Here is a 26,205-nt window from a genome sequence, read left to right as displayed (position 1 = left end):
GGGCGGCGCCTTCCTCAGGAATGTAACGGGATGCAGTATTTGAGGGCTCCTGTCGTTCTTCATTCGTGAACCCGGCTTTTGATGCGCTAATGTTCTGCCTATAGAGCCGCAGGGTAATCTCAATGTGAGGAACCAGAGTCTAAGAGCCTACTGCATGAAGCGTCGGTATGGAGTTTCCTCAGCGAAGCTCAAATTGATGATCGTTCCATAGCTGACTGCTCTGCCTACTTTACTTATACAGGCAATCATATCGCGCCGCCCCGAATGTCTAATAGCCTGTCGTAAGGAGAAGCTCAGGCTGGGTCTAGGTCCGGTAGAGTGCCGGCCATTGCCGGATGACCTTATGACATGGGTTATGCAGAGAGGCGGCTGCAGGCAGGCCACCTGAATATCAATTCCGGATAACGATGCGCTGCTCTACTCCATACTGTACATGCCACTCTCGTCTCACAGGACCAATAGGGCACAGCAACTGTACTGTACCGAAATCATAGTGCGGCTAAGTCACCACGCCTCACCTCTGTGTGCCGCCACGCTCAAAAACCTGCTGCATCTGCCTGACCAGTCCCGCTTTTGCCTGAATAGCCATGACTGTCTGGAAGGAAGACCTCTGCTGTACCGGCGATCGAAGTGTTGCCTGCTCCGGTCTCATGGTAGCTGACACATGCGTCCGGATGGTTGTAGGTGGTTCGCTTAGATCCCTTTGGACTCTCATTTCACCGGGGCGAATGTAACGTCTCGCCCGATTCTCAGTAGGAGCGACGGGAGGGACAAAAACAGTTGCACAGCTTCGACACTGTGGTTGGTCTTCAAGCACAACATGGTCGATGTCGAACAAATTGATAGCGCAATCTTGGATTTTCAGCTGAGTCGATAGAGCTTGACTCACGGACGCAAGCAAAGCATCTGGCGTGCCAAATCTTTGCATTCAGCCCTTTGACATGCCGGCCTCCGAATCCCTCCTCTTTGTCCCCAAGCACTGCAGCCTTACAGAGATGGCAAACTCCAAGGCTAAACAAAGTCGAGTAACACAATCTGCAAAAAGTAGAACCAGATCTGGATCTTCAATCACCGATCAGCGCAGTACTACATGGCTGAAGATTTGCTCACGGAGGTACAAATAGCTTTTTGCCGGCAGGAATTGATGAGTTGCAGTTCGAGCATTGCGGCAAGACGATCTTGGGATCCAACAAACAGCCATGAACTATCTGGTCTGAGCTGTCAAGACGGGACCACCTACCTCGGGTGAGTTTAATCTGGCCGTTGTCTGGGCAGAGGACGTCGAAGGAGGCCGAGGGGGGCACGACGGCATTGCGTGTGTTCATGCAGGTCCCAGGACTGCTAGAGCCACGATTTTCCTTGGAATTCGGGCTGTCCGTATAACTACGGGGATCAGCAACAACTGATCTGAGGCTTTGACCCACTTATTGGCCCATCTGTCGGAGTTGCGAGACTCTGATGATCCGGTCTGCAACGGACTGGTTATCGCTACGGATACAGGAGTGAGAAGGATTTCACGTCCGGTCAGTACTGAACTTACCAATCCCTTTACCGCTGCAGCCAGTGCAAGGTCCATCTACACCGTCCATAGAAGTGCCACAGTGGTTGCACACGATCATGGAGCTCGCAGTCCTCGCGGGGATACCAGGGCCGATTGACAAGTAGACCAAAAGAAAGGGGCACGAAGGGTCTTTGAACGAGTTGAAGTATATCATCAAGACGAGAAATGAACTACGCAGCAAGAGTAGGAGGAATGAAGTTTGAATGAGTTGATTTCAACATTTCTACTGTACCACCTCCACCCCGCTCCATCGGACCTTTTTTTCTTTCTCCTGGCTTTTTACACGATTCCATCGTCGCCGTCGCTTTCATTGTTAACCATTTGAAACGCCAGCATGAGAGCACAATTTCCTTCAGGCTGGTCACGCCTGCGCATCAGTCCCAATAACCTCAATCTAGCCAACACTTTGCCAGTCGGTCAATCATTTCTTTGGCATCGCAGAATACTGGCATCGGACACTGGGGGCTGTAGGGAGGAATTCTCGCGGGCTGTCGATGATCCGCCGCGAGTACTCTTCATGCGACAAACGGAGACGGATCTGTGGTACACATCACTCTATCCTGCTAATCAGACTCGCCCTAATGATGATGTTGATCTACCGTGGATTATGGACTACTTCCAATTGGAGCGTCATCCGAGCTTAGAGGATCTCTTTGCAGATTGGCGTAAGAGGGACCCGAAGCTGTTCGGGGTGGCGGAAGTGGGGTCTCGTGCTCAAGGTGTGCGAGTCCTCCGACAGGATCCGTGGGAATGTCTGATTGCGTGAGTAACACAGTTGCGTGCAGACTGATCAGTCGCCTAGGTTTATAACCTCGACTAATAACCACATTCCCCGGATTACATCACTCTTACATCGCCTGACCCACACATTCGGCAGACCAGTTGTGATAGACGATATGGATGATGGAACACTAAGCTATCACCTCTTCCCTGCTGCTCACGAATTCGGGTCGGAATTGGAACATCAGCTCCGAAATATGGGCTTCGGTTATCGTGCAAGATTTCTAGAGAGCACACTGGAAACCCTCCGTGCGAGGTACGGCAGTCAGCCCGGAGTGATCGAGGCTGGGTTGCGTGATTTACGAGCGGCAGATGTGGGACTAGCCAGAGACGAATTGATACAACTCATGGGAGTGGGTCGCAAAGTTGCAGACTGCGTGCTCCTTATGAGCTTGGACAAGGTGAGAATCATGGCATCTGACTGCTTGCTGATAGCAGTCATCCATAATACCAATCGACACGCACATGCTCGCAGTAGCTTCACGACACCCTTCGTTTCCTCACCGTCTCAGGAACAAGGCAATGTCAGCACAGGCTTATGACGAGGTGCAAACATTCTTGCAAGACAAATGGGGCCCTATGGGCGGATGGTGTCAGGCGGTAGTCTTCGCCGTGGATCTCAAGGAGAGGCCTACCCCTGAAGACAAGTCGCCTACTGGACCAGAAGTCAAGCTCGAAGCGGTCCCCGAGATCGATACCGCTGCTATATCATCCATTGAACACAAGGAAACCTCAACGACGAAAGTTCAGCGCAAACGCAGGATCTTCGAAGGTGCTGCTGTTGTTCGTCACTCCACGCAGACAAAGCGGACAAGAAACTCGAGCACGATGATGTTCAAAGCCTCCACTGAGACTCTCGTTGCGACCAAGGTCAAAGGCGAGGATGATATGACGAAGTGATACGCGACAAGACCTGGATCGTTTTTTTGTGGGCATACATGCGGTCCCAGTGTAGGCACATATTTGTACGAGGGCGTATGCAATAGCAGTACAACACGTCTTCTCGAATCGGTCGATTACCAAGTTGCTTTTGTGACCCCAGGTAAATCTCCGGATAAAGCGCGCAAACGGAAAGCTATCTGGCAACCACGTCAGCTCGTCATCACCTATCTCGTAGACAGCGTGCATACTCGACAAAGACCATATCTTCCAAGCACCCCTAAGCCGTTGGTATAAGCGAAGCTCGCTTCCGGAGTCCGATGCAAAAAGAACGTACCTCTACCTCTGCCCGTCTCCACGCAACGATTACTTATCTCTGTTGATGAGGCATGCGTATCAGTCAACGCGTTGAGACTCAATTGGGCCTTGTATCGGATCTGGGCTGGGAGAGTGGTATTACGAGCGATGAACAAGTAGGCTTGCCTTTCGGCTTCGGATTGGGCAAACAATTCTCGTCGCTTGATGTCCCTTCGAACTCCCCATTTTCGTGATATAGTGTAACGAAGGTTGTTGTGCATGACCTGATTGGTCACTTTATTTGTGAAGCTCATCTTTGAGATGAGCGCCAGGGGCGGAAATCGACGTCTAGCGCTACCACCAGGAGGGATGATTGATGAAGGACGAAGAGGTAGATTGCCAGCCAGCGAATGATTTTAATTTCACACTGCGGCGGGCCAGCGTGTCACGTGACAAAGGTTTCACATCATGCCATCTAGCTCGCTGATGAAGAGTGAACGACGCCGTAGTCTGCCTCGATATCTCCATCTTTCCATCTGCAAAGCATGGCAGATAGCATAGATCTTTGTAAGTGACTGTGACTGTTCCTTATCAGCTGACCTTGTCCCCCTCCTGGAAGATGTCCAGCGGCTATCTAGCGCAAGTAGTCTGCAAGATGTCCCGGGGCCACCTACACCCTCGAATTCCTCAGAGGTTGACAAATGCTACCGGGCTCTAACGGCCTTCCTCGACAGGCATCCAACCGAGCGAGACGCCGTCCTGCAAGTTGCCTCCAAATTTCCATCAGCTTCTAAATGGTCAGCTCAGCTGCTGGATTGGGCTCAGGCCCCTGGCGCGCCTCAGGACGACATCATCATGTTCTGTGTCGCTAGTCTCATGGACGAGCCCTCAGCCGCAGAGCGGTGGTTCAAAGATCTTCGGATTGCACAGCAGCCAAGGATGAGTCGCGTATTCAGGGAGTTGGCTCAGTACGACGCAGAGGTATGAGCTAGGCGATGGACACAATTGACGGATATTGCAGGCCTTCCTCGCATACTGCGAGCGATCCCTTCGTCTGGATCCAGAATCAAGGCTAGACATTTGCGTGATGCTTCTTGATATCGTATCTCAACCCAGTAATCGAAATATCTTCTCGACACTAGCCAAGCACTCTGCTCTCAGGAGCCTTCTTGACAGTCTGCTTTATGACGTTAGCAATCAAGTTTTCGCTATCGTGCTCCGCTTGTTCACCCTGGTTATACCGTACGCCTTGGCTTCACTCACAAACAGTGTGCCTCTTCTCATGGTAGTGCTGGGTCGAGCAGTCAACTGGCGCGATCGGCCCTTCGTCGATGGCACGAGAGCAGGCCGTGAGGGGACGACGTCCACTCCTCGTCCTATAGAGTCGACAACTTGGAAAGTGCTTCACCAGGATTATCAGATCGACTTACCCAGCCACCTTCAGCCTCATGCCGCCGTGAGAATGTTTCTCGCAACAGTTTACAACGCTTGGCCCTCGAATATACTTGCTTTCGTGCGGGACCCTGTCCCGTACATACAGGGCAAGCAGATAGAGCCCATATACAACGTGCCGTGGCCTGAGGTGTGGCCCATCCACAGCCTCGCAGAAAGGGCAGGCCCTCTGCTTTGCAAGTTCCAACTTCATCCATCCTTAGTCGAGCATACGTCGACAGCGGAGCTGGAGGACAAGTCTCGATGGGACAAGGTGGACCCCTCAGAATTCACCGCCCGCGCTCACGCCCTAGCCCACGCCGAGCTGCTCACGATCGAGGAAAGTCGGGCAGATATGACCGAGGAGCACAAAAGAGGTATAGGCCAACCCTCACATCCGAGCGGTGGGCAAGAGGAGGGAGATGTCTCTCGCCTTTGTCGAGAGGTTGATCTGCTGCGGGCCGAGCAGCGTCACAGTCAGCAACTTCAAGATCAGTATTTGTCCCGTAGGTTCCGCTTCATGTGTCTTCGCTGACAATAGATATCGGACGTCTACATCAAGAGACTCTTCGCTTTGACTTCGAGGAGGCAGAAATTAATGGCATGGTGAATACTGGGGCATGCAAGTTCACAGTTGACTTTCACAGGCTATGCGTCTCAAGGATCAGAGTAAGACGATAGAGACCTTGAATACCGAACTCGCTGCGCAACATCATTCGGCTACCAAGGCACATCAGAAGCATGTCAAGTGGCAGGGCCAATTGCGGGATCGGCTCGGCTCGATGCGAGACGAACGAAAGGCAGAACAGGCGGAAGCTGTGCGACTCCGTAGCGAGCTCTCGGAAGCATGGGCGATCGTGAAGCGGCAGAGCGATGAGCTAGCCTTGGAGAAGAACGAGTGAGCGAAATGGACAGTGACCCCTCTAATTGTGCTTCAGACGCGCGAAAATAGAGAACGAAGCTCTGGAAATGCGACCGAAAGTTCTCCGTATCGGCGACTACGAGACTCGCAACAAGCAACTGACTGATTCGCAACGTTTATGGTGCGTACCGTCCGTCTACGCGGAAGCTTGCGCTGAATATTTCTGCCAGGGATTCTGACGTCAAACGACGCAAGGAGGCCGAAGCTCAGGCGAAGACGTGGGAGACTCGATATCACCAGGTGGGCACCCTTGGTCAATTGTGAGACGGGCGAACGCTCATTGAGATAGCTGAACGGAGTTCTTTCCTCAACGCTGAGCGAGTCGAAGGCAAGGGCGGAGCTCTTGCTGTATGTATGGGGATGGCGAGTCCAGACTGATATGGTCGCAGTCGCCTAGAGCGCCAACTCTCGGCAAACGGCCAAGCTGCCGATGGAGAGAATCAAGCAGTCGAATCTCGCATGCCGCCATCGGGCGGCATCGATTATCACTCGCTAGCGAATGTCGCCATGCTGAAAATCGGATCATTGGAGCGCCAGGTAGCCGAAGTGAGTCCTCCAAAATGTTGCTAGCTAAGATCTAGCTTCGTCTTCATTGCGAGGCGTTGGAGCAGTCGGAGACTAAAAGGGATCAGGGAGAAGTCCATTTGGATTCAGGTCAGAGGTCATTCCTTTGGGAGTAGCCGTCACTATTTTGTACACGTCCAAGCACACACACAGCCATGTCATCACCTCGTCACCTGTCTTTTCCTCTTCCTGCTCGAGTTTCATTCATCGTCTAAATTCGTTACTACTCTTTTTTTGTATGTTTATGAAGTCGAAAGTTGTACGAAACCAAACACTCAAACAGGAACCAGAGCGACACCCTAGTATCTTGCACCGACAGCTCTTTCTGCGAACGACTATGGCGAGTTCTCCGAATTACTATGACATCTTGGGTGTTTCGAGCAACGCCAGCCGCGAAGAAAGTAAGCGTGCTACTTCGATCTGCCTCGCCAAGTTGTTATTTGACGGGCTGCGTAATTCACGGCTTGGTTGCGAGGGCAAGCTGACCTTCTTACCCGCGTCAGTCCGCCGCGCGTACTTGCAACAGGCATTGCGAGTTCATCCTGATAGACTGAAGGAACCTATTGCAAACACAGCTTTTCAAATGCTGCAAGGTGGGTCGCAAGGTCCGTCTCATCTGATGGTCAGAGGCGTACGAATGCCTCTTTGACAAAGAGAGCAGATTACACTACGATCGCAGGCTCGAAGACGCTTCCCGAGCCAAGAAGCGGTCGAAGGCGGAAGCCTGTCGTACACCAAGTCGCATGTCAAACGACTTTATCATCTTCGTCCCGATCCCTGTAGGTGTGACTCGGGATGGTTGGACGGGGAGCCAACGACCGATCCTGGTAAGCAGTAAATGCATAGTGGACTGGGTGATGACCATTTAGAGGCAATTTCACTTCGCTGGTCCGGTTCCTCGTCCGCCAAGACCGACCATGTACCTTATTCCACCGCTTCCCTTGTGGCCAATGAGGCTCACACCGTTGGGTTACGAAGCCCCTCTTCCAGTATCGAGACTCCATCGAAGCGTGTGGAGATAATCTATGTCATCTCCTGTATTGCTTTTTTGGTCAATGCAATTACCTGGCTCAAGTCAGGCAGGATGCTGGGCGCGACTTAAAAGAGCTCACTCCTTCTATGTCGGGCCGGTGGGTTGGGTCCACCACAAGAATCTTGTCAATGAGACCAACCAGAATCCGGCTCGCCCCTGGCGGATGAGTATACCTTCCACTACCTGCCGCCATGGCTATCGAGCTGCCGTCAATCTCAAAGGGTGATCGTCCATATCGAATTGCGAACAGGGTGCAGCCCAGCGACTAGAGCATTATCAGCCAAGCTTAAATACGCAACAACGTGCCCAAATGTCCACTTTCTCGTCCAACGTCGTTCCCGTTCTGACGTCAAAAAGCTCCGGGGCTCTGTACGGCATAGTCGACTGCTCTCCGGCGAGATCCTTGTATCATCAGCGCAGGTATACGGCTTGACATACTTGCTGAAGCAATGCCTGCTGCCTAGTCTCGATAGGTATGCGCGCCCTGTCATCAGCTCATGAATCAGGTTGTGGCTTTACTTGACCGTGGAGCCAAAGTCCATCAATATTGCGGAGCCATCATCCGCTAGCATGATATTCCTACCGATCAGAAGCAGACATCGAGCGGGACGCACCCTGGTTTGATGTCCCGATGTGCGTATGGTATCATCTCGCCGGCGTCCGCGCCTTGCAAATCCTCATCGCCATCGAAGACCGGGTCAAGTTCACCGCTATTGCTTTGAGCAGGTGGGTATGCGGAAGTTGAAGGCAGCCGGTACCGATGCATCGCCTCAACTCTAGCCCCTAAGCATCGTCCCAACGAAGCACTCACGCCATACAAGTTTGCAGGAAGATCTGGAGGATTCGCTGATCTGACAAGGGTTCCCCACTTATGGACGACCTGGTCATGGTATCTTGCAGATTCCCCTGCGAATAATACGGGAGGAAGCTGAGAAATTAGCAAACTCATCAATGCCGACTTGCAGATAGATGATTTTGCCTTCCCCCGCCGGATCCTGGACTACCGCAGAGTCCAGTATCTTGATGATGTTCGGATGTCTGAATCTCCGGTATGCCTCGACCTCCTTCATCGCTTCAGCTACGCCTTCGGGGCCGGACGTGATGAGTATTTTCTTCAGGGCGAACTTGCGTCCTGATGAGGTATCTTGGACCAAGTAGACAAAGGAGAATCCTCCTTCTCCTAGGAGCTTTTCTATCTTGTAGGAACGACCATTGATTTTCAGTGTAGCGTCTCTTGAGACGTGTCAGCACGGCTCTGAGTTATATTGCTCACGGTTTGCATATGCACTGCGAGCGGAGGTTAGCAGGAGGTGTTCACTGATGCAGCTCACTTGAGTGAGACTCAGCATAGCATCTTTGGCATAGAATGAGAAGCGGTCCAGCGCAAGTGCCAGGGAGTCATTGTTCATGGCTGGACGATGTCAAGGTGGAGAGTGGGTTGAGTGTGAAGGACAAGAGCCAGCAAGATCCAATCGTCGGGTTGATTCGGTAACATTTCTTATTATTTTCTGAGCCCCTTGTTCGCTCTTGATCTCTTCTTGGTGATCCCGTGAGTGAAGTCTGCATGGCCCTTCGAAGGGGTCTTCACAAGATCAGCTTCAACAGACCCTTGAGCATCATGACTAGCTCCGTGACCCATGCCGACTCTGCGATCGAGCTTGACCCGAAAGAATCCCTGTTCGTCAAACACCTCGACGAGTTTTCCCAGTCTTTGAAACCTGTGGTGGAATGCCGAATCGCAGGAGGGTGGGTCAGAGACAAGGTTTGTGCTGTAGCAGCTGTCCAGTTCTTGCTGATCATGGATTCAGCTTCTTCGGCTTCCCTCGTCCGACCTCGATGTGGCCCTGTCTACTGCTTCGGGCTATCAGTTTGCCCTGAATTTTGTCGAGCATCTGAGAGCGCGAGACATCTCGACAGGGACTGTCGGGAAGGTTGCAGCGAATCCTGAGCAGAGCAAACACCTGGAAACTGGAACGACTCGTATCATGGACCTTGAATGCGACTTTGTAGGCCTCCGGAGCGAGACATATGCAGATAGTCGGATACCCACAGAAGTTGTGAGGATGAAATCGTCGATGACAGAGCCCTAATCGCAGCGATTGGGCACCCCTTTAGAGGATGCCCAACGCCGAGATCTTACCATTAACGCCTTGTTCTACAATGTGCACACGCGTCAGGTGGAAGACTGGACAGGCTACGGCCTGGCTGATTTACGAAACCGAATCGCTCGGACTCCTCTGCCGCCTCGTCAGACGTTCGTGGACGACCCCTTACGAGTGGTGCGCTGTGTCAGGTTTGCGAGCCGTTTTGATCTCGTCATTGAGGACGAAGTGATGAGGGCTATTGATAGGGATGACATAAAGGCAAGCTGATTCATTCTTGCTGCTCAAACTGATACGCGTTCAGGTAGAGCTCCGTTCCAAGGTGTCCAAAGAGCGCATAGGAAGCGAAACGCTCAAGATCATGCAAAAGACACCTCTACGAGGTCTGACCCTGATCGACCGCCTGAACCTGCACTCGTCCATCTTCACATGCGCTGTGGATCCTCCTCGTAGCGACGCCCTGACTGCCGGCATGGTCCTGAGCGCTGTTCTTCCCCGCTTGAAGGTGGAACCGGATGAGATTCTCTGGCTTGCCGCAGCTTTGTACCCGTTTCGAGACCTGGTCGTACAAGGAAAAAAGCCCACACCTGCCGTGGCCAGCGTGATTGGTGAAGGATTAAAGGTCAGCGCTCTCCATAGACACTTTGCTCACAAGCCAGCTGTCCAACGAAACTCGCGACGGGGTGACCAAGCTTTTCATTGGAGCCAAAATAGTTGCCGACAGTCTGGACGCAACTTCCCGGTCAACCTTAGGCTTGACCCTGAGACATCCTAGTGTTCAACCGTTGTGGCATAGGACTCTATGCTGGTCAGCTGTAATGGCGGTGATGGAAGAGTGGTCTGGAGCATGGGACGATAAGTCAGATGGCATCTTGACGAGATTCCTCGCATTCGAAGACCGCGTGAGAGAGCTTGACTTGGAGCCAGAGATCGGTCGACGGCCCCTTTTAGATGTGAGGTCGACATTCGAATCTTACTGATGTCCTTAGGGCAAACGAATACAGGAAGTGCTCAGCTTAAAGCCTGGTCCAATTCTGCAGATCATCACCGAAAACGTCGTGGCATGGCAGCTTGATCATCCCGGCTCGACGCAGACGGAATGTGAAGAATGGTTGCGAGAGAGCTGGGAGGGGAGGAAACGAGTCGAATGGGAGGCCACGGCGACCGTTAAGAAAAGGAAGTGACATGGCTCTCTCGATGTCAGGTTCGACTTGTAACGATGAATAATCACGACCATGCATCACGAAATCGCTTGCCTCATGGTCTCGGAGTCAGCGTATGCTTTCGTTTGGCGTGCTCACAGAATAGTCGCAACTACTTTGCGGCCTTGTCCATTCTGTCCGAATCCGCCGCTCTCCCTGAACTCGCACAGGTAGATGGATTGCCATTGACCTAGGACAAGGCGCCCATTGCTGATTGGAATGGTCACCGAGTTGCCGACAATGGAAGTTTTGAGATGCGATACAGAATCACTGTAGCGTCAGTAACCTGGGAAGGGGGCTACTTGCGTACTCCGGGCCTTCGTCAGTGTGCTCCCAGGGGAAGGATTCGGGCACAATTCTATCGAGTGCCATGTCCATGTCTACTGGTAAGTTGCTATTCAACCTGGATCATACCTCGTCTCACGGCCCTGCGTCTATATCAATTCGAACATGTTGAAAGCACGCACGGATCAAAGTTCTCATTCACCTGCAACCTCATCAGTTCCGGGTCGATTGCTGATCTCACCGTCAGGCCAGCGGAAGTATGAAGGCATGATAGTGTGAATATCCCAATTTTGATGTCCTTCAGACCATCCTGGCACGCTTGCAGCACCTCGCGCTGGATGAGGTGCATGCCCTTTCCGCACTCAGGCAAGGCACTGAACTATCAGAACACATGAGCATGAAGCCTCTCACAATGTCTTCTGCCAAGGCATGTCTGAGGAAGGATACAAATGAATGTAAGGGAGTATAGCAGAATCATATTCATATTTCATATTTTTACGTGTTTTGAGAGGTAGCAGCTATCATCATAATGAATGCAGGGCGGGCCGAGGGGATCGACTAAGACACGACGTAGCTGAGGGCAATGACTCCATATAGAGAGAGAACTAAGGGTCAGATGAGTGTCTCTGTGGATGACTCACGCATCATTCCTTCCATGTAGTTGGATCGACCATCTTGCAGCAAGAGGTTGACAAGCATGACCGACACGAACAGTACGATCGTCTCAAAGTTGGCGAAGAACAAAGTTAACTCCTTATTGAGGGGCCATGCAATGATGACAAGGAGAGGAATCATGCCTGCAGCGATCTGAATGCTGGAGCCCACGCTCACACCCTAGAGTCAGCTCAATAACTGGGTCGAAGCGCACAATAACCAGCTCCATCTTGTTCTTAGTAGCCATCCACACGGACGTGACGTGCTCGGCAGCATTGCCGACCAAGGGGAGGAGAATCAGACCAATGAATCTGCAGTGAGATTCTAGGCTCTTTTCACAGAACTCACCTCTTCGGGATGTGCCAGGCTTGAGCTGTCTCGTCAATGCTCCCGACGAGGATATCGGCGCAAAATGCCGTGATGACTGTGATGATTAGGAGCCAAATGCCAGCACTCCACATATCCATCGCTGGGGTCTCCTCTTCCCCAGAATCCTCAGCTTCGAATAACTGTGAATGAGTGCGCAGCTGGAAGATGAGATATCCGATATAAGTGAGAAGTAGGATGATCGCTGTCCCTCGAGACAGGATGAGAAGCCCGTGTGAAGTGCCGGATTCGGTTGAATCTTCAACGAAGGACAAGTTTCCCGTCTCGGAAGCGTGGTCTGATATGAGATTGGCCTTCTAAGGATATCTCTCACAAGCTGCTGGCAGGATCAAGGTGATACACGCAAGAGTCATCAACGAGGAACTCGCTTGCGCCGCGGTCATCTGAAACGTTGATTCATGGTAGTAAAAGCCCGAGCTACTCATCAGCAATGTTCCGGTGTCAGCTTCTTACGCAAAGAAGCTCATGCCAAGGACGAGCAGGAGGTTGGAAAGGACGCTTCCCAGCAAGGAAGTTTGGACCAGACGCAGTTCATCTGACAATGAGCTTGGTGCCAAGGTCAACAACGACTCACTCTGAAGCAAGGCAGCAATGGCAACAATCAACTCGACAGCGTTTCCAAAGCTGGTGAAGGTCAGCGATACCAGGGTGCTCAGGGTCGTACGTGGCATTCAACAAGCCCCCCAACGTTTGCCCACACTCCATGGACAATTGCTCAGTTGCGTCTCCAAGCAGCTGTGAGCCGATAAGCGTGACTATCGCTCATTTGTTGACATACCTTGGCCAAGGGCACGATTGCCAGAAAGCTTGTTGAGAACCTGGCGGCTGCAGGCCATTTCAGAACGTCCGCAACGATGCACAAAGGCACGGCGACAATCAAAAGATTGAGCCATGACCCGAAGACGAGATGCTTTGAGGATGAGAAGAAATGGATTCGCCTTGCAGACGACTGTCTTTCAGAGGTGAGCAGAGGAGAGGACTCTGTAGGTGGCATGATGAGAACCAAGCGATGGCCTATGCTTCGGGTGGATGCTGAAGGAGATGTTTGATACACAGCCCGTTGAAGGGATGCCAAGATAGTACAGATGTATTAAAAGCGTCATGCGGTCACGTGGCAAAAGCGTGGGTATGACGTGCAGCCAGGCAGCTGTTGCACGTGTAATCGGGCCTCGAGACAAGCTGCCAGTCTATGGCCTGTACTGATTGAAATACTGCAACGGCGAGGTCTGAACAATCTCCGTGATCTGGAAGGACTCGAGTCCCTAGTGTGGAATCTTCGTTAATTAGTTCATATGCTGAGACAGACACCTGAGATTTTCTATCCTTCAATATCGGCCAGATTCTTCACAAGAACATGTGAAGATGTTTCATCTGAGGCTGGAAAAATACGTTGACGCGTATCTGCTGAATATGGGATCAGAGAGACGAGCCTGTGATCGAGCCATGCATTCAAGCATTCACGGTTGTCGAGACTGAGATCTCGAGATCTTTCGTGTATATACGGTTGGTGAGCCTCGCCTGAACCCATACAATGCCGATGCTCAAATCACCTTGGCAGTCTTTCTGAGCCCCCTTCCAGCGCGACACCTCTCCCTGACGTCTCGACTTTGGGGGCCATGATTGCGGTACAGCGTTCATGCCCTGTGTCGTGGAGTGGCTTCATTTGTCTAGCGGTGAGGGGGACATTCTGTCTGAGATTTGGGTCAGGATCCTTTCCGAAAATCAGCGCCTCACTTATCAGGGGCCTTGCCGGCCAGCAGTCTGTCACTTTGGATTAGCGAAAGACAAATTCTGGAGCGCTCACTGCAGGTCCCCGTTACGGAGGCTGAAACGACGCCTGCAGAGTATGAGTTTGAGATGTTGTGATGGTTGCTCACTCGTAGCTGGGCGCTATCAAGTTCGTTGGCTGTGTAGATTGCTCCTCCCCCAACATCAGATTATCGGCTAGGCGTCTGCCAATACTTTCCAAGCTCTGGTGGATGCTGAGGTGAGGACCATCTGATTTTCCTCCATGAATCATGCGACGGGACTGAGAGGCCCCAACATGAGGTGGAACAGGGGTATTAAATGGCGTTGCAGACATATGATTGGAGTGATGAGGGATCGAGCTTGGATGGGTGGATCTCGTTATCTTTGACGAGATGTGCGTCATCGCGCAAGCTACGTGGGGCTAATGGGACGTAGAGTACGGATCCAAAGCCTGTCAGCGTACTTGTTGGCTACTAGCCGAGCATGTCCATGAATGGAGTGAGCTCTGTACAACGCCGCCGATCCTTTGTCCTAGCTTGATCATACTGACAGGTGTTGGACGTTCAGCACAAAGTGGCACTGCCAAAGAAATCGTTTTCGCCCCTCCCCCCGGAGCGGAAGATCCGCCCGCATAATTCCCGCTGCCGGTAAATAGCGGATGACGTCAGAAGTCAGATCTGTCAGCTGCTCACAACCCTCAATGAAATGTTCCGAGAAGGAAGGTGGATAACTGCTATTTATATATGGCTGCCAGCCTCGTAAGAGCCCACTCTTAGACATACATGGTCCTCACTCCTCACCTCATCATTCCACACAGACCATTAGCATTGCCTCAGTCATGCCAGTCTCCCTTCTGACAGCCAGCCTTCAGCACCCACCATCACTCCCCCCTTCGCCATCCGCGCCCGCCAACTCGCAAAATCCAACATCGATCCTTCGCAGAGCAAGCGTGGCCGTCTCTGATACCGAATCGGAGCGAAGTCTGACATTCGCTATTGCTGCGCCACGGGCGGAGCATTCGGGTCCACCATTGCGTTTGGAAGTCTTTGAAGATTCTGAGACGCCATGGGAGGACAGCGCGGCAATCTCTACCTCTGAGTTCCCCTTTGCGCGTCCAACACACTACCGTGGCCGACAACCCGGTCTGACAGACGAGGAGAGGCTTCCTCGGGACCAGGGTTGCTCACGTCATCGGAGCCCCCCTCCAAGAGCTAGGGCAAACAGCGAGCGACCAAGACGCTTTATCTGGCAGGACAAAGATCAGTCATCTGGGGGGCGTCGAGGTTCTGTCCCTTCTATTCTTCCGACGGATCACCGTGAACCAGGGCAGCTTCAGGGACGTTCCACCTCATTACGTCTATCCCCAAGTCAACGTGCTTTAGGGAAGGCCTTACAGAACTATGCCTGCCCTCCAACAGTGGACGACACCCCTGTGACCGCTCGGTCAATGTCCCCCCAGGTTGACGACTTGTGCACCCGTCTGGGTACGCTCGCCCGCGGTAGCCCTTTGGAATTGCCGCGGACAGTCAAGCGCCCCAGCGGCGAATGATGCGGCATAGACGACGAAACGGCCCAAGGCGAGAAGGTTGCTCGATCAAAGACAGAACAGTACATGTTATTTCACAACTTTGGCTATGCCGTATGCCACCGCTGCAATCGCCCCAACAGAAACTATCCCCCCTGCCCCGAAGGCCGCGATATTGTGATACCATTTGCTAGGTTATCAGCAAGTAGTATTTTGGTCCACTTACAGCTGCCTGACCGGTACGCTCAACGCCTCACTGCCTTCGAAATGCTGGTCACGGTAGAATCCCTCCATACGCTTCTCCTTGTCTGTCCACAGCTTTCTCATCCAGAGTTCAAAGTCTCGACTTTCACTCGGTGGAATCTCTGCAGATTCCCCGTGGAGTGATGGTATAGGTCCAGACGGCGAAGCGAGGTCACTGTACAGGTGCATGTGGATGTGGACGGTGGGAGGAGGCACAGAGCGGAAGAAGGTGGACGCCAATCCATACCACTCCTGGGGGTATTTCCCATATGGTACTCCCGGATAGCCGATAGTAAGATCCAGCATTTGAAGATCTGGGATCTCAGGTAGCAGAGTACGGAGACAGAACAAGAGACCCGTAGATCGAGGATGCAAGAGTGTTTTGAAATCGTCCTAAGAGTCAGAAGGAAAAGCATGAGCAATTGCTTACAACGCCCTCCTTCTTTGCATAGCGCACACTTTTGGCGCGTTCCTCATCGCTGGTGATTGTGCCCTCGGGGAAAATGAGCAACCACAAGGGCTCGCGTCGGCTCCTGACGAGACCCGTAGTCTCATCGGGGGTATTCAATCGAGCTTGCTTTGCCAGATTCTGTAAGGCCCTGGTAAGATTTGCCTTGTCCGCCGCCCAGGATCGCTCCAAGAAGATGAAGCGGAAGAATCGCTACTATCAGCGAGACCGAGGACAGGTGCCTCACCATCCCCCAGCCGACCACAGGCACTTTTTTCAGACTCGCCTTGAGAAGGATGATAATCCCACTGGCATTCCCTGAGTAGCATGCGAGTATCCATATATACATCCAATCGAGGTAGGTCTGATGGTTACCAACTATAACAAGGCGATCTGGTAGAACCAGTCTGATCAGGCGACCATGATCGTCGTGCTCGACAAGATTGGAGACTGGCGCGTCGCTCGTGATGACGAAGGTGGTTGGTCCAAAGAGCACCGTAATCAGAATAACTATGCCCACGTCAGCATGCCGCCGAACTTGAAGCTCACTGAGTCTCCCGTAACCATCCTTGGTGTAGTCGATGACATTTCTGAACCATCGACGACCGATCCCAAAGGGAATGAGTAAGAGCGGCAAAGCCAGGAAATGTGTGGAATTGATACAGATCTGTGCAACGTTGAAGACGAGCGGGAAGAAGACTTTGGAGAATAGAGGGCCGTGGGGAGGCCGCTGGTCAATGGGAATGGTGTATAGTGGTGGACGCTGCGACTCTGAGACCATGATTGCGGTCCGATGATGAATACATGAAACTAACTCTCGTCCCGGTCTAGTTCTCGATCACCGAGTCTCGGTTACGTACGTGTACCCGCGGAAACCCGTCATAAATAGTGACGCTGCCAGTCTTCAAAACCTCTTAGCTGCAGCAGGCTGATAAGCCCATCGCGACAAGCTGGTCTCTGACGCAGCTTGCAGCTCGTGGAGCTGACGTTCCTGCTGCGGTTGTAGCTGGGGCCGTGCGATGTGGGTGCCGGATCTGTGACTCTGCTTCGGTCCTAAGCGAATCCCGATAGCATCGCTCGCTTCCGACCCAGTCGGACGTGGCTTTCTCATCAGACGGACGAAGCTGCTATCACACACCTGAAAAGCTCGATCCAGCATATCTTTCCTGGCCCAAGGCTCGCTGGAGCGTCTGAGAGTCAGGGCTCTCCTATCAGCGCGTGTGAAGACGGAACGACACCAACCCTCTAGCTGCATCTGAGCTGTTCATCAACATTGGATCTCACAGTTATGTCCCACCTTTTCGGAGGGTTTCATCCATGGCCGCCAGCTTCGCATCCTTCTTCTTGTTGAGAAGTGCTTGATAGGCACTGGGCGTGTAAGCCATGCGAACTTGACTCGGCCCACGTCTCCTGATTTGTCTGATACGTCCAGAAGCTCATGGCATGAGCTGCGATATCCAGAACAGTTGCAGGAGAAAGCCCAGCCAGGACAGTCTACTTCCCAGTTAGCACCCTTTCACGGACATCTTCTCACCGATCGGTACGCATCATCGGGATCAAGCAAAGTCGCCTGTGGTGAGCTGAGCAGAGTCATGTGATGCCGCACCACTACATCGCCCCTGTATATCAACAGTAATTTCAGGTCTCGTCACTGACTCTCCAAGCACTTGTCGGCAGGCCGGACAAACCAGTTGCTGGGTGAATAGCTCGTTGGCGCAGTTGACTGCTGTGAGACTACACCATCAACCCGGAACACACCACAGAAGATGTCTACATGTCAGATCAAGGACCCTGTCATAAGTGCTCACGAGAGCAAGTAGTCACCACGGCCTGTCCTCTGTCCAACGTGATTCGACAAGCGATCCAGTTGCAATGAAGAACGCTCATGATCCCAAACTCAAGGACAAGGATGCAAGTCAGGAGACAAGGTGTCGATCACATTTGAGGATCTATTTTTCCACAAGGGAGCGAACCGTGCGCAAGCACCTTTACACCATACATGACCTCTAAATATCAAACATCTCTGAATACAAAGACCATCAACTTCCCCCCCCCAATGGGCTGCTTTGTGAAGAGTGCATCTCGACAAATCCTACACCTTGAAAAACTTGGTCAGCACTTTGGCGAACTTTTCGACCGCTTCGTGCATCTGCTCGTATGTCGCGATGGAGAAGGACAATCGATAGTATCCATATCCATCTCCTCCGATCGCGTGGGGACCGTTGGCATCAAAGGTCCATCCGGGAGCGAAGAGGACCAGGTTCTCCGCGAGATCGATCCACAGACGCTCGCTGAGAACACGGACAGCGTTTTCTCCCTGAGATCGAAGCGACTTGTAGTCGGGATGCTCGTCAAAGTGTACAGCAAGGAATACAAACATTCCGGCTAGCGGACGGGGTCAGCATCAGTGTATTCACAAAAGGGCTCACCTGATGGGGGAATGAACGAGACGAGTGGTGTCTTGGTCTTCAGCGCCGAAACCTGCTTTTCTCGGATGGTCGCAGTCCTGGAGGAAGGGGCCTTGGCGTAACATGTGACACCTCGGCTCATTCCGCCAAAGATGTCTCGAACCATGACGTTGTTCTTGTCCAAGCTATCGTCAAACTCGAGATGGAAGACATCTTCGAAAGCGTCACAGAGCCAGGTCTTGCGCATGTTATAAGTGGCCTTAATGCCTCTGAGCCAGCGGATGTAGCCATCGAAGCCCCACTTCGTGACTAGAGTCGATGTCATTGCAGTGACAAAGCCACTCGGGGCCTGAGTTGATGCCTCAGTAGCGCGGGTCAGGCGCTCAATAAAAAGAGGCGAGGATGTAAACCAACCGAGTCGGGATCCAGGGCATGAAGTTTTGGAGAATGTCTTATACGTCAGCAAACGGTAGGTTGGCAGAGACTCACGTCCATACGGATGACACGACCCTCAGTATCGTAACGCAAATATGTAGGTGGCAAGGCCTTGATGAAGGCGTCCGCGCCCTTAGGACCTTCGAGAGTCTCATCGTGCTTGGCACTCGCTCGCGATTGCGACTCAGGCTTCCATTCGCCCGTGTAGAGGCAGAAATAGGGCTCATCCTCGCAGATGATGACATCTGATATCAGCGACGAGCGTGACTCTCACTCACCATATTTGCAGCAAATGTCGTAGATTTGCTTCTTCCTCTCCCCCATCATGGTGGCGCCAGTGGGGTTCTGTCCAGTTGGCACTGTGTAGAGCACACGAGGCTGTCTCTTGCCTCGCTCCTCCTCGTTCCAGCCGCCGAGGACCTGCTCCAGGTGGTCGGGCAACAGCCCTTGACCGTCCATCTTGATCGGGACCAGCTCGGTCTCCAGAGGTAGCATCGTGTTCTCGGCGCCGGGGTAGGTCCACTCTTCCACCAGAACAGCATCTCCCATCTCCAAAAGCATGAAGCAAATCTTGCTCCAGGCATCGGTCGCCCCACAATTGATTAGGACATCCCAATCGGCGTAAGCCGGCTGGTAGACCTTGGCGACATATTCCCTCAAGAACAGTGGCAAGGCGGGAGGTCCAGTAGCCTGCTGATATTGGAGCGAGGTCGCGAGCTGGATGGTTCTTGCATCTGCATTCTGCACGTATTTTGGGATAGTGAATGAGCTGGTCTTTGGCCCGAAGATCCAAGAGAGCATCGACTTTTTCGCGGGCCTGCGGGGAGGGTTGAGTGGCAGAGTGTCCGGCGCTTGAACTGTGGCAGAGATCGACTCGAAAGGGAAATACTCTGGCGATGGGATCCCTCCACCCAGCGTGATCATGCCTGGAGTAGTCATATATTTGTACAATTGTTTGAGACTGCTCGTCGTCCGATTGCGCGAGATGGTATTGAGATGATGAGTCATATCCTTGGCCTTGGGCAATGGCTCATTCTGTGAAAAACTCATGCCTGACGAGACCAGGTCACCAGGAATGGCGAACGCAGAGTCCATAGTGAGAGTAAATCAGAGCAAACTGTTCAAGTGACAGCACTTATAAGATGAGGTATAGATAAGAATCAGGTGAAAAGGGAGAAGTCTTCCCCCCCCCCCATCTCTCGATCTGGCCCAGCTCTGCCGGGATTTCCGGCGAGGTCCGACACGCCCGATGGCGGCTTTGACCGAAAACGGCAGAAACCGAAATCACACGTCGATGCATGCTCATTGATCATTCCGCTATTACTACTACATTGGCTGAAAGTCCATGATCTCGTCGTACAGTATCTGCTTGAGCTTTTCACGGTTGATCTCCTCTTTGGGATGGTCAAAGTCGAAAAAGTCTCCAGGCAGAGGTTTGGCAGCCGGTTCATCTTCAGGATCATGGTAAGCGTCCAGATAGGCATGGGTCAGACAATCTTCCACCATGTATCGTTTACGAGGATCAACTATGCACGAATTAGTATCTGGTTCAAACGAGTCGGCCTCTCGACTCACATGTCAGAGTCTTTTTGAGGAAGTCGATAGCGTGCGGATTTGCTTGGGGATACAGGGACTCGAATGTCTTCTTCTTACGAAAACTGCGACATGAGAATCTGATCGTTGCTCTCAAACCCACGGCAATGTCCGGATGTACTCTTTCGATCTTCGCGACGTTATGGCGTAGAACTCGTCAATAGTAGGCGTGCCAAGCACGTCAAGGATGAGGGATAGTTGATTATGACTGCGGCAGCGCTCAGTTTGGTCTCCTCAGACCACTCAACTAGTCTTTGCCAGGAAACAATGGGCGGCCGCTGACCATTTCCGCAAGAATGCAGCCTACCGACCACACATCGATAGACTTTGCATCAGCATAGCCGTAAGAACGAGCTCACCTTGGTGTACATCCGAAAGGAAAGCATGACTTCGGGCGCCCGATACCAGCGGGTGGCGACATCTGATCGTCAGACACGACGATGGGTGCTCCTCACATTCCGTCATGAAACCTTGTTGATCAGGTGAGGCCGCCTGGCTACTCCTGGCCAGTCCGAAGTCGCAGACCTTGAGGTCGCAATTCGCATTGAGCAAGAGATTGGAAGGTTTGAGATCGCGATGTATGACTGAAGGTCAGTGACCATTGCGCGAATGGCTCTCACTGTCTGCAGTGTGTAATGCTTTCAAGGCTCGACAAGTTTGATAGAGAAAGTATTGACAGTGGTCGTCGCTGAGGTCCTGGGTGCGAATGACACGGTGGAGGTCGGTCTCCAGGAGTTCCTGAACGAGGTAGACTGTGATAGTCAGCAGACGTCGTCATGGTCGACTTGCCTTCGTTGAAGCTTTCATACGAGACTGGTTTGATGATGTCGAGCACGGTGATTATCTGACATCAGCTAGGTGGTTGCGAGACCCTTACGTTTTCGCTGACCCCTTCTTCTGCAAAGTATTTGAGTAGCTTTAGCTCCCGTAGCGTACGAAGAGCAAACATGGAATGGTCAAAGGGAGCTATCTTCTTGATGGCCACCTTGGTCCCTGATGGTCGATGAAGAGCTGAGATGACTACGCCGTATGCACCTTCGCCGATGACATCGAGTACTTGGTATGCGTGGCCTCGGGAGGTTCAGACAAAGAGTCGATGCCCAGGGGCCAAACTCACCGACGTTGAATTTGACTTTACGAGGTGCGGATGCAGTCGAACCCTTTGTCGTCTTCTCCTGTGGGTTGGTTTGCTGGTTCTGCGATACTTGTTCTGTGGGTCTTTTGGAGCTGGACATGCTTGATAATTGGTTGACGATCTTGTATGATGAGATGGGTAGACAAGAGACAACAGAAAGAGAGAGAGGGAGCTCGGTAACAAGACAAGCCTAGACAGTTCAAATGGCCTACACAAAAGGAGGACAAAGTGGTAGAAATGCGGTCGGACAAAGGGTCGAGCGGTGAGGTATCGAGCAGGACGGACAGGACGGTGTCAAAGGGAGGTAGTCTGAACAAAGGAGCGGCGGCGCGAAGAGATGTATCTGGACGAAAGAGGGATAGATGAGGAGGTGAGGAGCGAAAAGATGAACGTAGTAAAGGATCAGGAGATGCATGGTGTGGTGTGGTGTTAACATGGTGTATGAGTGTGAAAGGGAACACCAAGGCGACCGCTATTGGGTCTGAGCGCTGAAACACTCCAGATGTCCTATTGTACGTGAGACTCCATTGGCATGATGAGTCACATTCCCTCGTATAGACGCGATCTGATGACGGAGAGCCATGCGGCCGTCAATATCCATGGAACGGCTATCACAAAGAGGAATGTCGAGCGTCTGAGCCAGTCCAGCAGCCTCTGTTCGCTGGAGATTGCTTGCTTGCGGCCATCCGGGGGCCGGGACGTGAAATTCCAGCGGTGATCTCCGCTTTCAATAAAATGCTTACGTCCCCGGTTCGATCTTCAGATCCTCCTCTCTGCTCAGCTAACCACACCTTCCCTCGACAGAGCGGTCAAGGCTTTTGAGTCAGCCTTGGATCCAACAGTTCATGCCTCAAAACCCATAGTATAGGGACCTCACACCCACACTTTTCACCACATGCGACACAGATGAAGGCCGATCTCGAACTTTACAGCTGAAAGGGATCGTCATTCCCATTAACTATAACCTTCCGACTTCCGCGCGAAGATGGCCAATCCTCCTTCGCCAAAGTCACAGTTGACCGGTCTACACAGCCGGTCCAATACAGATCCATCAAGTAGTACCGTGGTAGATGCCGAGTTGTCGTTGGAGCCCAAAAAATTCGATTTCGGGCCCGCAGCCCCAGCGATTGCTCGAACCAATTCCGCGCCAGACCCGTTCCTCCAATACCCTTTTGCTCGTCGACAGAATCCATCCGCTTTGAATGCGCTCAATGAGCTGACAGCCGACACTATCCAGTCTGCTGCCCAACTCCTGCTCCACTTGACCCCCAGGCATGAGACCAATCAGGTCGATGTCCCCGCGGCCAGTCTCGGGGCCCTGCTCTCAACCCTTCGCAATCTCAACTATCTCTGCGCTAATGCCGATGCATGCGATGGGGAATCGCAAGTCACTCCAGATCTGAGGACTTTCATTGTGGGCGAGATGCTTCAGAGAGTCGGCGACATCCTTAGTGGTCAAGCTGCTCAAGGAGGTGTCGACTTGGTCATCTCAGATGCCTCAGATGGGAGGCTCGCGCATGGCGATATCCAAGGTGCCAGCTTGCTTGTGACGCATGTGAGCATACAGACAGGGGTGTAGATGTTGACGCCAGATTGTGAGGCAAATGCTCGCATGTGCTTCGCCCGCGGATGTGGTCGAGATGGGATTAACCGTAACAGAGACAGCATTTGTCTTCAGACTATCTCATTCTCCAAAACCATCGATGCCTCGAGGTCCCGTGGCAGAATCACCTTTCTGTCAGGCGATGATCCAGTCTACGAAAGCGACTTTGGGAGACGAGAGTACCCCGAATGAGCACGTGGTGTCACTTCAAATTCCCATGTCGCCTGTCCAGGCAAATCAGGCCACCAGCACAGAAAGTCGCCTTCGCGGCAAAACTATCACCCTATGCGCTTTCGCTACTAGCATCTTCTTCAAGAATTGTATGAACCTCATCAGCCAATGGGGACTGCAGGAGGCGTCGGATGGAGCCAATCCCGATATCATCCTCATTGACGACGACTTGGCCCGGCTTCAGCTCGAAATATCCAACCTTGCACCCGATTTCGCGACTCTACCCCAGTCATCTTATCCATCGACTGATTTTGACTCTCAAGGCAAGCCTTTCATTGTCCATGCCACCAGTATTGCACGATTTGCATCCGCGCAGAACCTTGCCTCTCGGTCACCGATTCCCGTGATCGTCATTCCGAAGCCAGTCGGACCTCGGCGACTTCTGATGACACTTCTCGCTGCTTCCTGTGCCCCATCTCAACCATACAGCCGCCGAGGCTCCCTTGAGACCGCCGATGCATTAAGCAGATTGCATCTCTCCATTCCAACTGGGGGCGATGTGGTTGCTACTCCAGCACACGAGTATTTCACGCACAACAGTCCTGGAACGCTCGTCATGCAGACGCCGGATGGACGCCCGTATGGCATGTACTTTGAACCTCTACCTAGTAATGACCGTAAGCCATTGCTTACTTCTCGACCCTCCTCGGACCCACTGCGTCGACGTCAGATCGCGAGACGCACACCATCTGGTTCCAAGGTGGAGGACTCGCCGGCGTCGCCCGAGTCAAAGACACCAGCGAGCGAGTCGAGTCAGTCTGTTCGCAGGCGCACGCTGCCCACGCAGGGTAGTGAGACCATTCCAGTCAACGGACGAGAGAGATCGGCCACTATGACGCAGCGCAAATTGTCGCAAACCTCTGTGGGCTCCCCGAAGAATCTCACTCCTAAGAAAACACCTGCACCCAAGGATGCCATTGTGCCTCCGATCAAGGTGCTCATTGTTGAAGGTAAGTACTCTCTCAGAACAGGCAGCTGACAAGTAGATAACCCGATCAATCAAAACATTCTGAGCATGTTCCTTCGGAAAAAACAGATCAAACACGATACTGCTAAGACCGGTCTTGAGGCTGTTGAGCGTTGGCGCACGGGTGGCTTTCATCTGATCCTGATGGATATTCAGTTGCCCGTCATGGATGGTATAGAGGCAACCAAAGAGATTCGAAAGCTGGAGAAGACCAATAATATCGGCATATTCCCCACGACCCCGACAGGCGATATTCAGCGTTCGACGAGTACGGAGACCCCTTCAACACCGCTCCGGTCCTCTGTCATCATCGTTGCCCTCACTGCGTCATCCTTACAGAGCGATCGAGTCGGAGCTCTAGCGGCAGGTTGCAACGATTTCCTCACCAAACCTGTCTCTTTAAAGTGGTTGGACCGCAAGATTGTCGAATGGGGTTGCATGCAGGCATTGATTGACTTTGATGGATGGAGGAGGTCAAAAGGGGCGGACGGTGGCGGCGCTTTCAACGCAGAGGCTCAAAGAGCAGCCAAGTCTTTGGCGTCTCGGATGAAGATTGATCGTAAGAAGCCTGTTAGTCCAGCCTCCTTGGAGGCGGCATCAGAATTGACATCTATACGGGAAGACGCAGAGAGTCCTGTTGTAAAAGCTACGTAATGCATACACGTCAGATCTCCAAAACCCATCGAGTCCCATCGTTATGTACAGACGCGTGCTGCAACAACTGCGTCAAGTCCATTGTCTCTTGCTTGCCCTCCATCAATTTACGAGTGAACTCGTCGAGGTTCATTTTGCCGCCTTTCTCACCGAGCTTTGCCGCCTTTTTGCGAAGACGTTTGATCAGCTTGGGATCATTATTGTCCTGTTGAGCAGTCCTTGCAGAAGACGGGCTCTCATCTCTCTTCGTCTTTTTCTTCTTTTCGACCGGCGTGGAAGTCGTGTCTCTGGGACGCTTCTCGCGAGCCGTAGAGGCTGAAGGCTCTGGAGTGGTCTCCTTTGGCGTGACCGCTGGCGATCCCCAAGTTCGCATACCGTCTTTCGGGCCTAGCTTATTCTCCCCGCTGACCAGACTGTGTCCGTGATATCCACCTCTACCTCTTGCCTGAGGTCCGCCTCGACCTCGGAACCCTCCTCGACCTCGACTTGGACCAGCATTGGAAAAGTCATGTGCGGGTCCAGCATCGAATTGTGAGAGTCGATCTGGATGTATGGAAGATTGGGAGGGTAAGGGAGAAGCACAGGTGGAGGCCATCGACTCTTTGACTGGCTCCTGTGGTGCTTTTGACTTGACCGGACGCTCTCCGTTGGCTTGAGCACCGCCCTGAGAGAAGTCAGAAACCAATTTACTGGGTCCAGCGATCACCTTCTTTGGACCTCTGTATAGAGCGCCCTGATACTTTTCGGCCTCGGAGATGCACGATGTATGCTTTCTGAAAGATAAGTATGCGAAATAAGCCTCGTTTCTTACTTGTAGTCTTGATTGTTGAACGTTTGCGAGCAGTCTACACGGTAAGCATGATTGACTCAAAGCCTACGCACCTAAACATGTAAAGCTAGCCCAACACCGCTGACGGTGCTGATCGAGCTTGGGTTTCTTGACAGTGTCGGCGCATCCATCGCATCTGAGACTGTCAGGTTCGCTCCGTGTGCTGTACTTACTGGAACGAGACCATGTCTGCCCCGCTGATAGCTAGCTAGGTAGAGTATGTCTGTGGAGAAGCTTTCTGCTAGTTCAGAAATTTTAAAGACGCACCACGTGACAAAAACATTAGGT

The 26,205-nt window shown here is 52.4% G+C and overlaps 16 protein-coding genes across 16 annotated transcripts; 6 read left to right on the top strand and 10 right to left on the bottom strand.

Annotated features, from left to right (window-relative positions):
• Positions 1–429: 429 nt before the first annotated feature.
• BD324DRAFT_615469 (hypothetical protein) lies at positions 430–1,864 on the bottom strand. Its single transcript, XM_022014726.1, has 6 exons — positions 1,541–1,864; positions 1,425–1,488; positions 1,241–1,383; positions 1,111–1,204; positions 890–1,062; positions 430–852 (listed from the first exon to the last, which is right to left on the bottom strand). The coding sequence occupies exons 1-6, from the start codon at positions 1,713–1,715 to the stop codon at positions 515–517; spliced, it is 987 nt and encodes a 328-aa protein (XP_021873691.1). The 5' UTR covers positions 1,716–1,864; the 3' UTR covers positions 430–514.
• On the top strand, positions 1,846–3,259 carry BD324DRAFT_615466 (DNA glycosylase). Its single transcript, XM_022014725.1, has 3 exons — positions 1,846–2,323; positions 2,364–2,742; positions 2,780–3,259. Exons 1-3 carry the CDS (start codon positions 1,896–1,898, stop codon positions 3,239–3,241), a joined length of 1,269 nt encoding a protein of 422 aa, XP_021873690.1. The 5' UTR covers positions 1,846–1,895; the 3' UTR covers positions 3,242–3,259.
• On the bottom strand, positions 3,260–3,896 carry BD324DRAFT_615463 (hypothetical protein). The gene is made up of 3 exons (XM_022014724.1): positions 3,558–3,896; positions 3,472–3,500; positions 3,260–3,420 (listed from the first exon to the last, which is right to left on the bottom strand). Exons 1-3 carry the CDS (start codon positions 3,829–3,831, stop codon positions 3,358–3,360), a joined length of 366 nt encoding a protein of 121 aa, XP_021873689.1. The 5' UTR covers positions 3,832–3,896; the 3' UTR covers positions 3,260–3,357.
• Positions 3,897–3,981: 85 nt separating this feature from the next.
• BD324DRAFT_615460 (hypothetical protein) lies at positions 3,982–6,702 on the top strand. Its single transcript, XM_022014723.1, has 9 exons — positions 3,982–4,084; positions 4,137–4,498; positions 4,539–5,454; positions 5,490–5,554; positions 5,596–5,846; positions 5,887–5,991; positions 6,041–6,110; positions 6,160–6,416; positions 6,452–6,702. The coding sequence occupies exons 1-8, from the start codon at positions 4,063–4,065 to the stop codon at positions 6,265–6,267; spliced, it is 1,899 nt and encodes a 632-aa protein (XP_021873688.1). The 5' UTR covers positions 3,982–4,062; the 3' UTR covers positions 6,268–6,416; positions 6,452–6,702.
• Positions 6,703–6,725: 23 nt separating this feature from the next.
• Positions 6,726–7,254, top strand: BD324DRAFT_615458 (hypothetical protein). Its single transcript, XM_022014722.1, has 2 exons — positions 6,726–6,835; positions 6,938–7,254. The coding sequence occupies exons 1-2, from the start codon at positions 6,772–6,774 to the stop codon at positions 7,081–7,083; spliced, it is 210 nt and encodes a 69-aa protein (XP_021873687.1). The 5' UTR covers positions 6,726–6,771; the 3' UTR covers positions 7,084–7,254.
• Positions 7,255–8,981, bottom strand: BD324DRAFT_615448 (putative serine/threonine-protein kinase). The gene is made up of 10 exons (XM_022014721.1): positions 8,799–8,981; positions 8,741–8,754; positions 8,431–8,700; positions 8,279–8,395; positions 8,082–8,243; positions 7,987–8,046; positions 7,906–7,951; positions 7,774–7,869; positions 7,547–7,732; positions 7,255–7,499 (listed from the first exon to the last, which is right to left on the bottom strand). The coding sequence occupies exons 1-10, from the start codon at positions 8,874–8,876 to the stop codon at positions 7,458–7,460; spliced, it is 1,071 nt and encodes a 356-aa protein (XP_021873686.1). The 5' UTR covers positions 8,877–8,981; the 3' UTR covers positions 7,255–7,457.
• On the top strand, positions 8,982–10,794 carry BD324DRAFT_615441 (putative tRNA adenylyltransferase). Its single transcript, XM_022014720.1, has 6 exons — positions 8,982–9,229; positions 9,276–9,524; positions 9,564–9,830; positions 9,874–10,191; positions 10,229–10,522; positions 10,559–10,794. The coding sequence occupies exons 1-6, from the start codon at positions 9,032–9,034 to the stop codon at positions 10,751–10,753; spliced, it is 1,521 nt and encodes a 506-aa protein (XP_021873685.1). The 5' UTR covers positions 8,982–9,031; the 3' UTR covers positions 10,754–10,794.
• BD324DRAFT_615431 (hypothetical protein) lies at positions 10,795–11,516 on the bottom strand. Its single transcript, XM_022014719.1, has 7 exons — positions 11,468–11,516; positions 11,298–11,430; positions 11,239–11,258; positions 11,186–11,199; positions 11,082–11,151; positions 10,871–11,041; positions 10,795–10,833 (listed from the first exon to the last, which is right to left on the bottom strand). The coding sequence occupies exons 1-7, from the start codon at positions 11,485–11,487 to the stop codon at positions 10,827–10,829; spliced, it is 435 nt and encodes a 144-aa protein (XP_021873684.1). The 5' UTR covers positions 11,488–11,516; the 3' UTR covers positions 10,795–10,826.
• Positions 11,517–11,522: 6 nt separating this feature from the next.
• Positions 11,523–13,312, bottom strand: BD324DRAFT_615428 (Sodium/calcium exchanger protein-domain-containing protein). The gene is made up of 9 exons (XM_022014718.1): positions 12,876–13,312; positions 12,762–12,832; positions 12,672–12,721; positions 12,551–12,632; positions 12,411–12,514; positions 12,059–12,374; positions 11,925–12,021; positions 11,698–11,890; positions 11,523–11,661 (listed from the first exon to the last, which is right to left on the bottom strand). Exons 1-9 carry the CDS (start codon positions 13,089–13,091, stop codon positions 11,615–11,617), a joined length of 1,176 nt encoding a protein of 391 aa, XP_021873683.1. The 5' UTR covers positions 13,092–13,312; the 3' UTR covers positions 11,523–11,614.
• A 991-nt stretch (positions 13,313–14,303) lies between these two features.
• BD324DRAFT_241798 (hypothetical protein) lies at positions 14,304–15,545 on the top strand. The gene is made up of 3 exons (XM_022012257.1): positions 14,304–14,344; positions 14,414–14,604; positions 14,718–15,545. Exons 2-3 carry the CDS (start codon positions 14,590–14,592, stop codon positions 15,393–15,395), a joined length of 693 nt encoding a protein of 230 aa, XP_021873682.1. The 5' UTR covers positions 14,304–14,344; positions 14,414–14,589; the 3' UTR covers positions 15,396–15,545.
• On the bottom strand, positions 15,462–16,843 carry BD324DRAFT_575934 (acyltransferase-domain-containing protein; the record flags this gene model as incomplete). Its single annotated transcript, XM_022013157.1, has 5 exons — positions 15,462–15,561; positions 15,598–16,007; positions 16,045–16,275; positions 16,310–16,572; positions 16,612–16,843. The coding sequence occupies 5 exons, from the start codon at positions 16,841–16,843 to the stop codon at positions 15,462–15,464; spliced, it is 1,236 nt and encodes a 411-aa protein (XP_021873681.1).
• Positions 16,844–17,348: 505 nt separating this feature from the next.
• On the bottom strand, positions 17,349–17,656 carry BD324DRAFT_648515 (hypothetical protein; the record flags this gene model as incomplete). The annotated part of the gene is made up of 3 exons (XM_022017853.1): positions 17,349–17,430; positions 17,468–17,556; positions 17,597–17,656. The coding sequence occupies 3 exons, from the start codon at positions 17,654–17,656 to the stop codon at positions 17,349–17,351; spliced, it is 231 nt and encodes a 76-aa protein (XP_021873680.1).
• A 498-nt stretch (positions 17,657–18,154) lies between these two features.
• On the bottom strand, positions 18,155–20,000 carry BD324DRAFT_576051 (pyridoxal phosphate-dependent transferase; the record flags this gene model as incomplete). The annotated part of the gene is made up of 4 exons (XM_022013170.1): positions 18,155–18,447; positions 18,492–18,921; positions 18,960–19,150; positions 19,184–20,000. The coding sequence occupies 4 exons, from the start codon at positions 19,998–20,000 to the stop codon at positions 18,155–18,157; spliced, it is 1,731 nt and encodes a 576-aa protein (XP_021873679.1).
• A 190-nt stretch (positions 20,001–20,190) lies between these two features.
• On the bottom strand, positions 20,191–21,949 carry BD324DRAFT_241229 (putative mitogen-activated protein kinase CPK1). Its single transcript, XM_022012256.1, has 10 exons — positions 21,616–21,949; positions 21,376–21,569; positions 21,288–21,342; positions 21,119–21,250; positions 20,954–21,082; positions 20,858–20,919; positions 20,747–20,823; positions 20,602–20,706; positions 20,481–20,563; positions 20,191–20,431 (listed from the first exon to the last, which is right to left on the bottom strand). The coding sequence occupies exons 1-10, from the start codon at positions 21,731–21,733 to the stop codon at positions 20,232–20,234; spliced, it is 1,155 nt and encodes a 384-aa protein (XP_021873678.1). The 5' UTR covers positions 21,734–21,949; the 3' UTR covers positions 20,191–20,231.
• Positions 21,950–22,411: 462 nt separating this feature from the next.
• Positions 22,412–25,088, top strand: BD324DRAFT_597490 (hypothetical protein; the record flags this gene model as incomplete). The annotated part of the gene is made up of 3 exons (XM_022013882.1): positions 22,412–23,188; positions 23,226–24,417; positions 24,454–25,088. Exons 1-3 carry the CDS (start codon positions 22,619–22,621, stop codon positions 25,086–25,088), a joined length of 2,397 nt encoding a protein of 798 aa, XP_021873677.1. The 5' UTR covers positions 22,412–22,618.
• On the bottom strand, positions 25,079–26,136 carry BD324DRAFT_615390 (hypothetical protein). Its single transcript, XM_022014717.1, has 5 exons — positions 26,091–26,136; positions 25,971–26,053; positions 25,900–25,933; positions 25,795–25,861; positions 25,079–25,752 (listed from the first exon to the last, which is right to left on the bottom strand). The coding sequence occupies exons 1-5, from the start codon at positions 26,102–26,104 to the stop codon at positions 25,099–25,101; spliced, it is 852 nt and encodes a 283-aa protein (XP_021873676.1). The 5' UTR covers positions 26,105–26,136; the 3' UTR covers positions 25,079–25,098.
• Between the last annotated feature and the right edge of the window lie 69 nt (positions 26,137–26,205).

Source organism: Kockovaella imperatae (genome assembly GCF_002102565.1).
Source record: "Kockovaella imperatae strain NRRL Y-17943 chromosome Unknown BD324scaffold_2, whole genome shotgun sequence".
Taxonomy (NCBI): Eukaryota; Fungi; Basidiomycota; class Tremellomycetes; order Tremellales; family Cuniculitremaceae; genus Kockovaella; species Kockovaella imperatae.
Note: the sequence above shows the minus strand (reverse complement) of the source record. Positions and strands in the feature narration are given on the sequence as shown.

What these genes read in the sequence shown, in the direction of transcription:
- BD324DRAFT_615460 (XM_022014723.1), top strand. Translation starts at nt 4,063, where the DNA reads ATGGCAGATAGCATAGATCTTT. An exon ending in CTAGCCTTGGAGAAGAACGA is followed by an intron (nt 5,847 to 5,886) that starts GTGAGCGAAATG and finishes ATTGTGCTTCAG; the next exon opens with ACGCGCGAAAATAGAGAACG. An exon ending in GGGAGACTCGATATCACCAG is followed by an intron (nt 6,111 to 6,159) that starts GTGGGCACCCTT and finishes TCATTGAGATAG; the next exon opens with CTGAACGGAGTTCTTTCCTC.
- BD324DRAFT_615431 (XM_022014719.1), bottom strand. Translation starts at nt 11,487, where the DNA reads ATGCCTTGGCAGAAGACATT. An exon ending in ATACTTCCGCTGGCCTGACG is followed by an intron (nt 11,259 to 11,297) that starts GTGAGATCAGCA and finishes ATGAGGTTGCAG; the next exon opens with GTGAATGAGAACTTTGATCC. An exon ending in CACACTGACGAAGGCCCGGA is followed by an intron (nt 11,042 to 11,081) that starts GTACGCAAGTAG and finishes CTGACGCTACAG; the next exon opens with TGATTCTGTATCGCATCTCA.
- BD324DRAFT_615469 (XM_022014726.1), bottom strand. Translation starts at nt 1,715, where the DNA reads ATGATATACTTCAACTCGTTCAAAGACCCTTCGTGCCCCTTTCTTTTG. An exon ending in CCAGATTAAACTCACCCGAG is followed by an intron (nt 1,205 to 1,240) that starts GTAGGTGGTCCC and finishes CAGACCAGATAG; the next exon opens with TTCATGGCTGTTTGTTGGAT. An exon ending in AAAAAGCTATTTGTACCTCC is followed by an intron (nt 1,063 to 1,110) that starts GTGAGCAAATCT and finishes CGGTGATTGAAG; the next exon opens with ATCCAGATCTGGTTCTACTT.
- BD324DRAFT_615428 (XM_022014718.1), bottom strand. Translation starts at nt 13,091, where the DNA reads ATGCCACCTACAGAGTCCTCTCCTCTGCTCACCTCTGAAAGACAGTCG. An exon ending in CTTGGCATGAGCTTCTTTGC is followed by an intron (nt 12,515 to 12,550) that starts GTAAGAAGCTGA and finishes GCTGATGAGTAG; the next exon opens with CTCGGGCTTTTACTACCATG. An exon ending in CTTGATCCTGCCAGCAGCTT is followed by an intron (nt 12,375 to 12,410) that starts GTGAGAGATATC and finishes ATCTCATATCAG; the next exon opens with ACCACGCTTCCGAGACGGGA.
- BD324DRAFT_615441 (XM_022014720.1), top strand. Translation starts at nt 9,032, where the DNA reads ATGGCCCTTCGAAGGGGTCTTCACAAGATCAGCTTCAACAGACCCTTG. An exon ending in GAGGGTGGGTCAGAGACAAG is followed by an intron (nt 9,230 to 9,275) that starts GTTTGTGCTGTA and finishes TCATGGATTCAG; the next exon opens with CTTCTTCGGCTTCCCTCGTC. An exon ending in TGATTGGTGAAGGATTAAAG is followed by an intron (nt 10,192 to 10,228) that starts GTCAGCGCTCTC and finishes CTCACAAGCCAG; the next exon opens with CTGTCCAACGAAACTCGCGA.
- BD324DRAFT_615466 (XM_022014725.1), top strand. Translation starts at nt 1,896, where the DNA reads ATGAGAGCACAATTTCCTTCAGGCTGGTCACGCCTGCGCATCAGTCCC. An exon ending in CCGTGGGAATGTCTGATTGC is followed by an intron (nt 2,324 to 2,363) that starts GTGAGTAACACA and finishes TCAGTCGCCTAG; the next exon opens with GTTTATAACCTCGACTAATA. An exon ending in TCCTTATGAGCTTGGACAAG is followed by an intron (nt 2,743 to 2,779) that starts GTGAGAATCATG and finishes TGCTGATAGCAG; the next exon opens with TCATCCATAATACCAATCGA.
- BD324DRAFT_615448 (XM_022014721.1), bottom strand. Translation starts at nt 8,876, where the DNA reads ATGAACAATGACTCCCTGGCACTTGCGCTGGACCGCTTCTCATTCTAT. An exon ending in TTCCTGCAAACTTGTATGGC is followed by an intron (nt 8,244 to 8,278) that starts GTGAGTGCTTCG and finishes CTTAGGGGCTAG; the next exon opens with AGTTGAGGCGATGCATCGGT. An exon ending in ACCGGCCCGACATAGAAGGA is followed by an intron (nt 7,500 to 7,546) that starts GTGAGCTCTTTT and finishes GACTTGAGCCAG; the next exon opens with GTAATTGCATTGACCAAAAA.
- BD324DRAFT_615390 (XM_022014717.1), bottom strand. An exon ending in TTCAACAATCAAGACTACAA is followed by an intron (nt 25,862 to 25,899) that starts GTAAGAAACGAG and finishes CTTATCTTTCAG; the next exon opens with AAAGCATACATCGTGCATCT. An exon ending in TATACAGAGGTCCAAAGAAG is followed by an intron (nt 25,753 to 25,794) that starts GTGATCGCTGGA and finishes GACTTCTCTCAG; the next exon opens with GGCGGTGCTCAAGCCAACGG.
- BD324DRAFT_615458 (XM_022014722.1), top strand. Translation starts at nt 6,772, where the DNA reads ATGGCGAGTTCTCCGAATTACTATGACATCTTGGGTGTTTCGAGCAAC. An exon ending in CAACGCCAGCCGCGAAGAAA is followed by an intron (nt 6,836 to 6,937) that starts GTAAGCGTGCTA and finishes TACCCGCGTCAG; the next exon opens with TCCGCCGCGCGTACTTGCAA.
- BD324DRAFT_615463 (XM_022014724.1), bottom strand. Translation starts at nt 3,831, where the DNA reads ATGAGCTTCACAAATAAAGTGACCAATCAGGTCATGCACAACAACCTT. An exon ending in GGAGACGGGCAGAGGTAGAG is followed by an intron (nt 3,501 to 3,557) that starts GTACGTTCTTTT and finishes CCAACGGCTTAG; the next exon opens with GGGTGCTTGGAAGATATGGT. An exon ending in GAAGATATGGTCTTTGTCGA is followed by an intron (nt 3,421 to 3,471) that starts GTATGCACGCTG and finishes CGTGGTTGCCAG; the next exon opens with ATAGCTTTCCGTTTGCGCGC.
- BD324DRAFT_241229 (XM_022012256.1), bottom strand. Translation starts at nt 21,733, where the DNA reads ATGTCCAGCTCCAAAAGACCCACAGAACAAGTATCGCAGAACCAGCAA. An exon ending in CCTTTCGGATGTACACCAAG is followed by an intron (nt 20,824 to 20,857) that starts GTGAGCTCGTTC and finishes GCTGATGCAAAG; the next exon opens with TCTATCGATGTGTGGTCGGT. An exon ending in GAGTACATCCGGACATTGCC is followed by an intron (nt 20,564 to 20,601) that starts GTGGGTTTGAGA and finishes CTCATGTCGCAG; the next exon opens with TTTTCGTAAGAAGAAGACAT.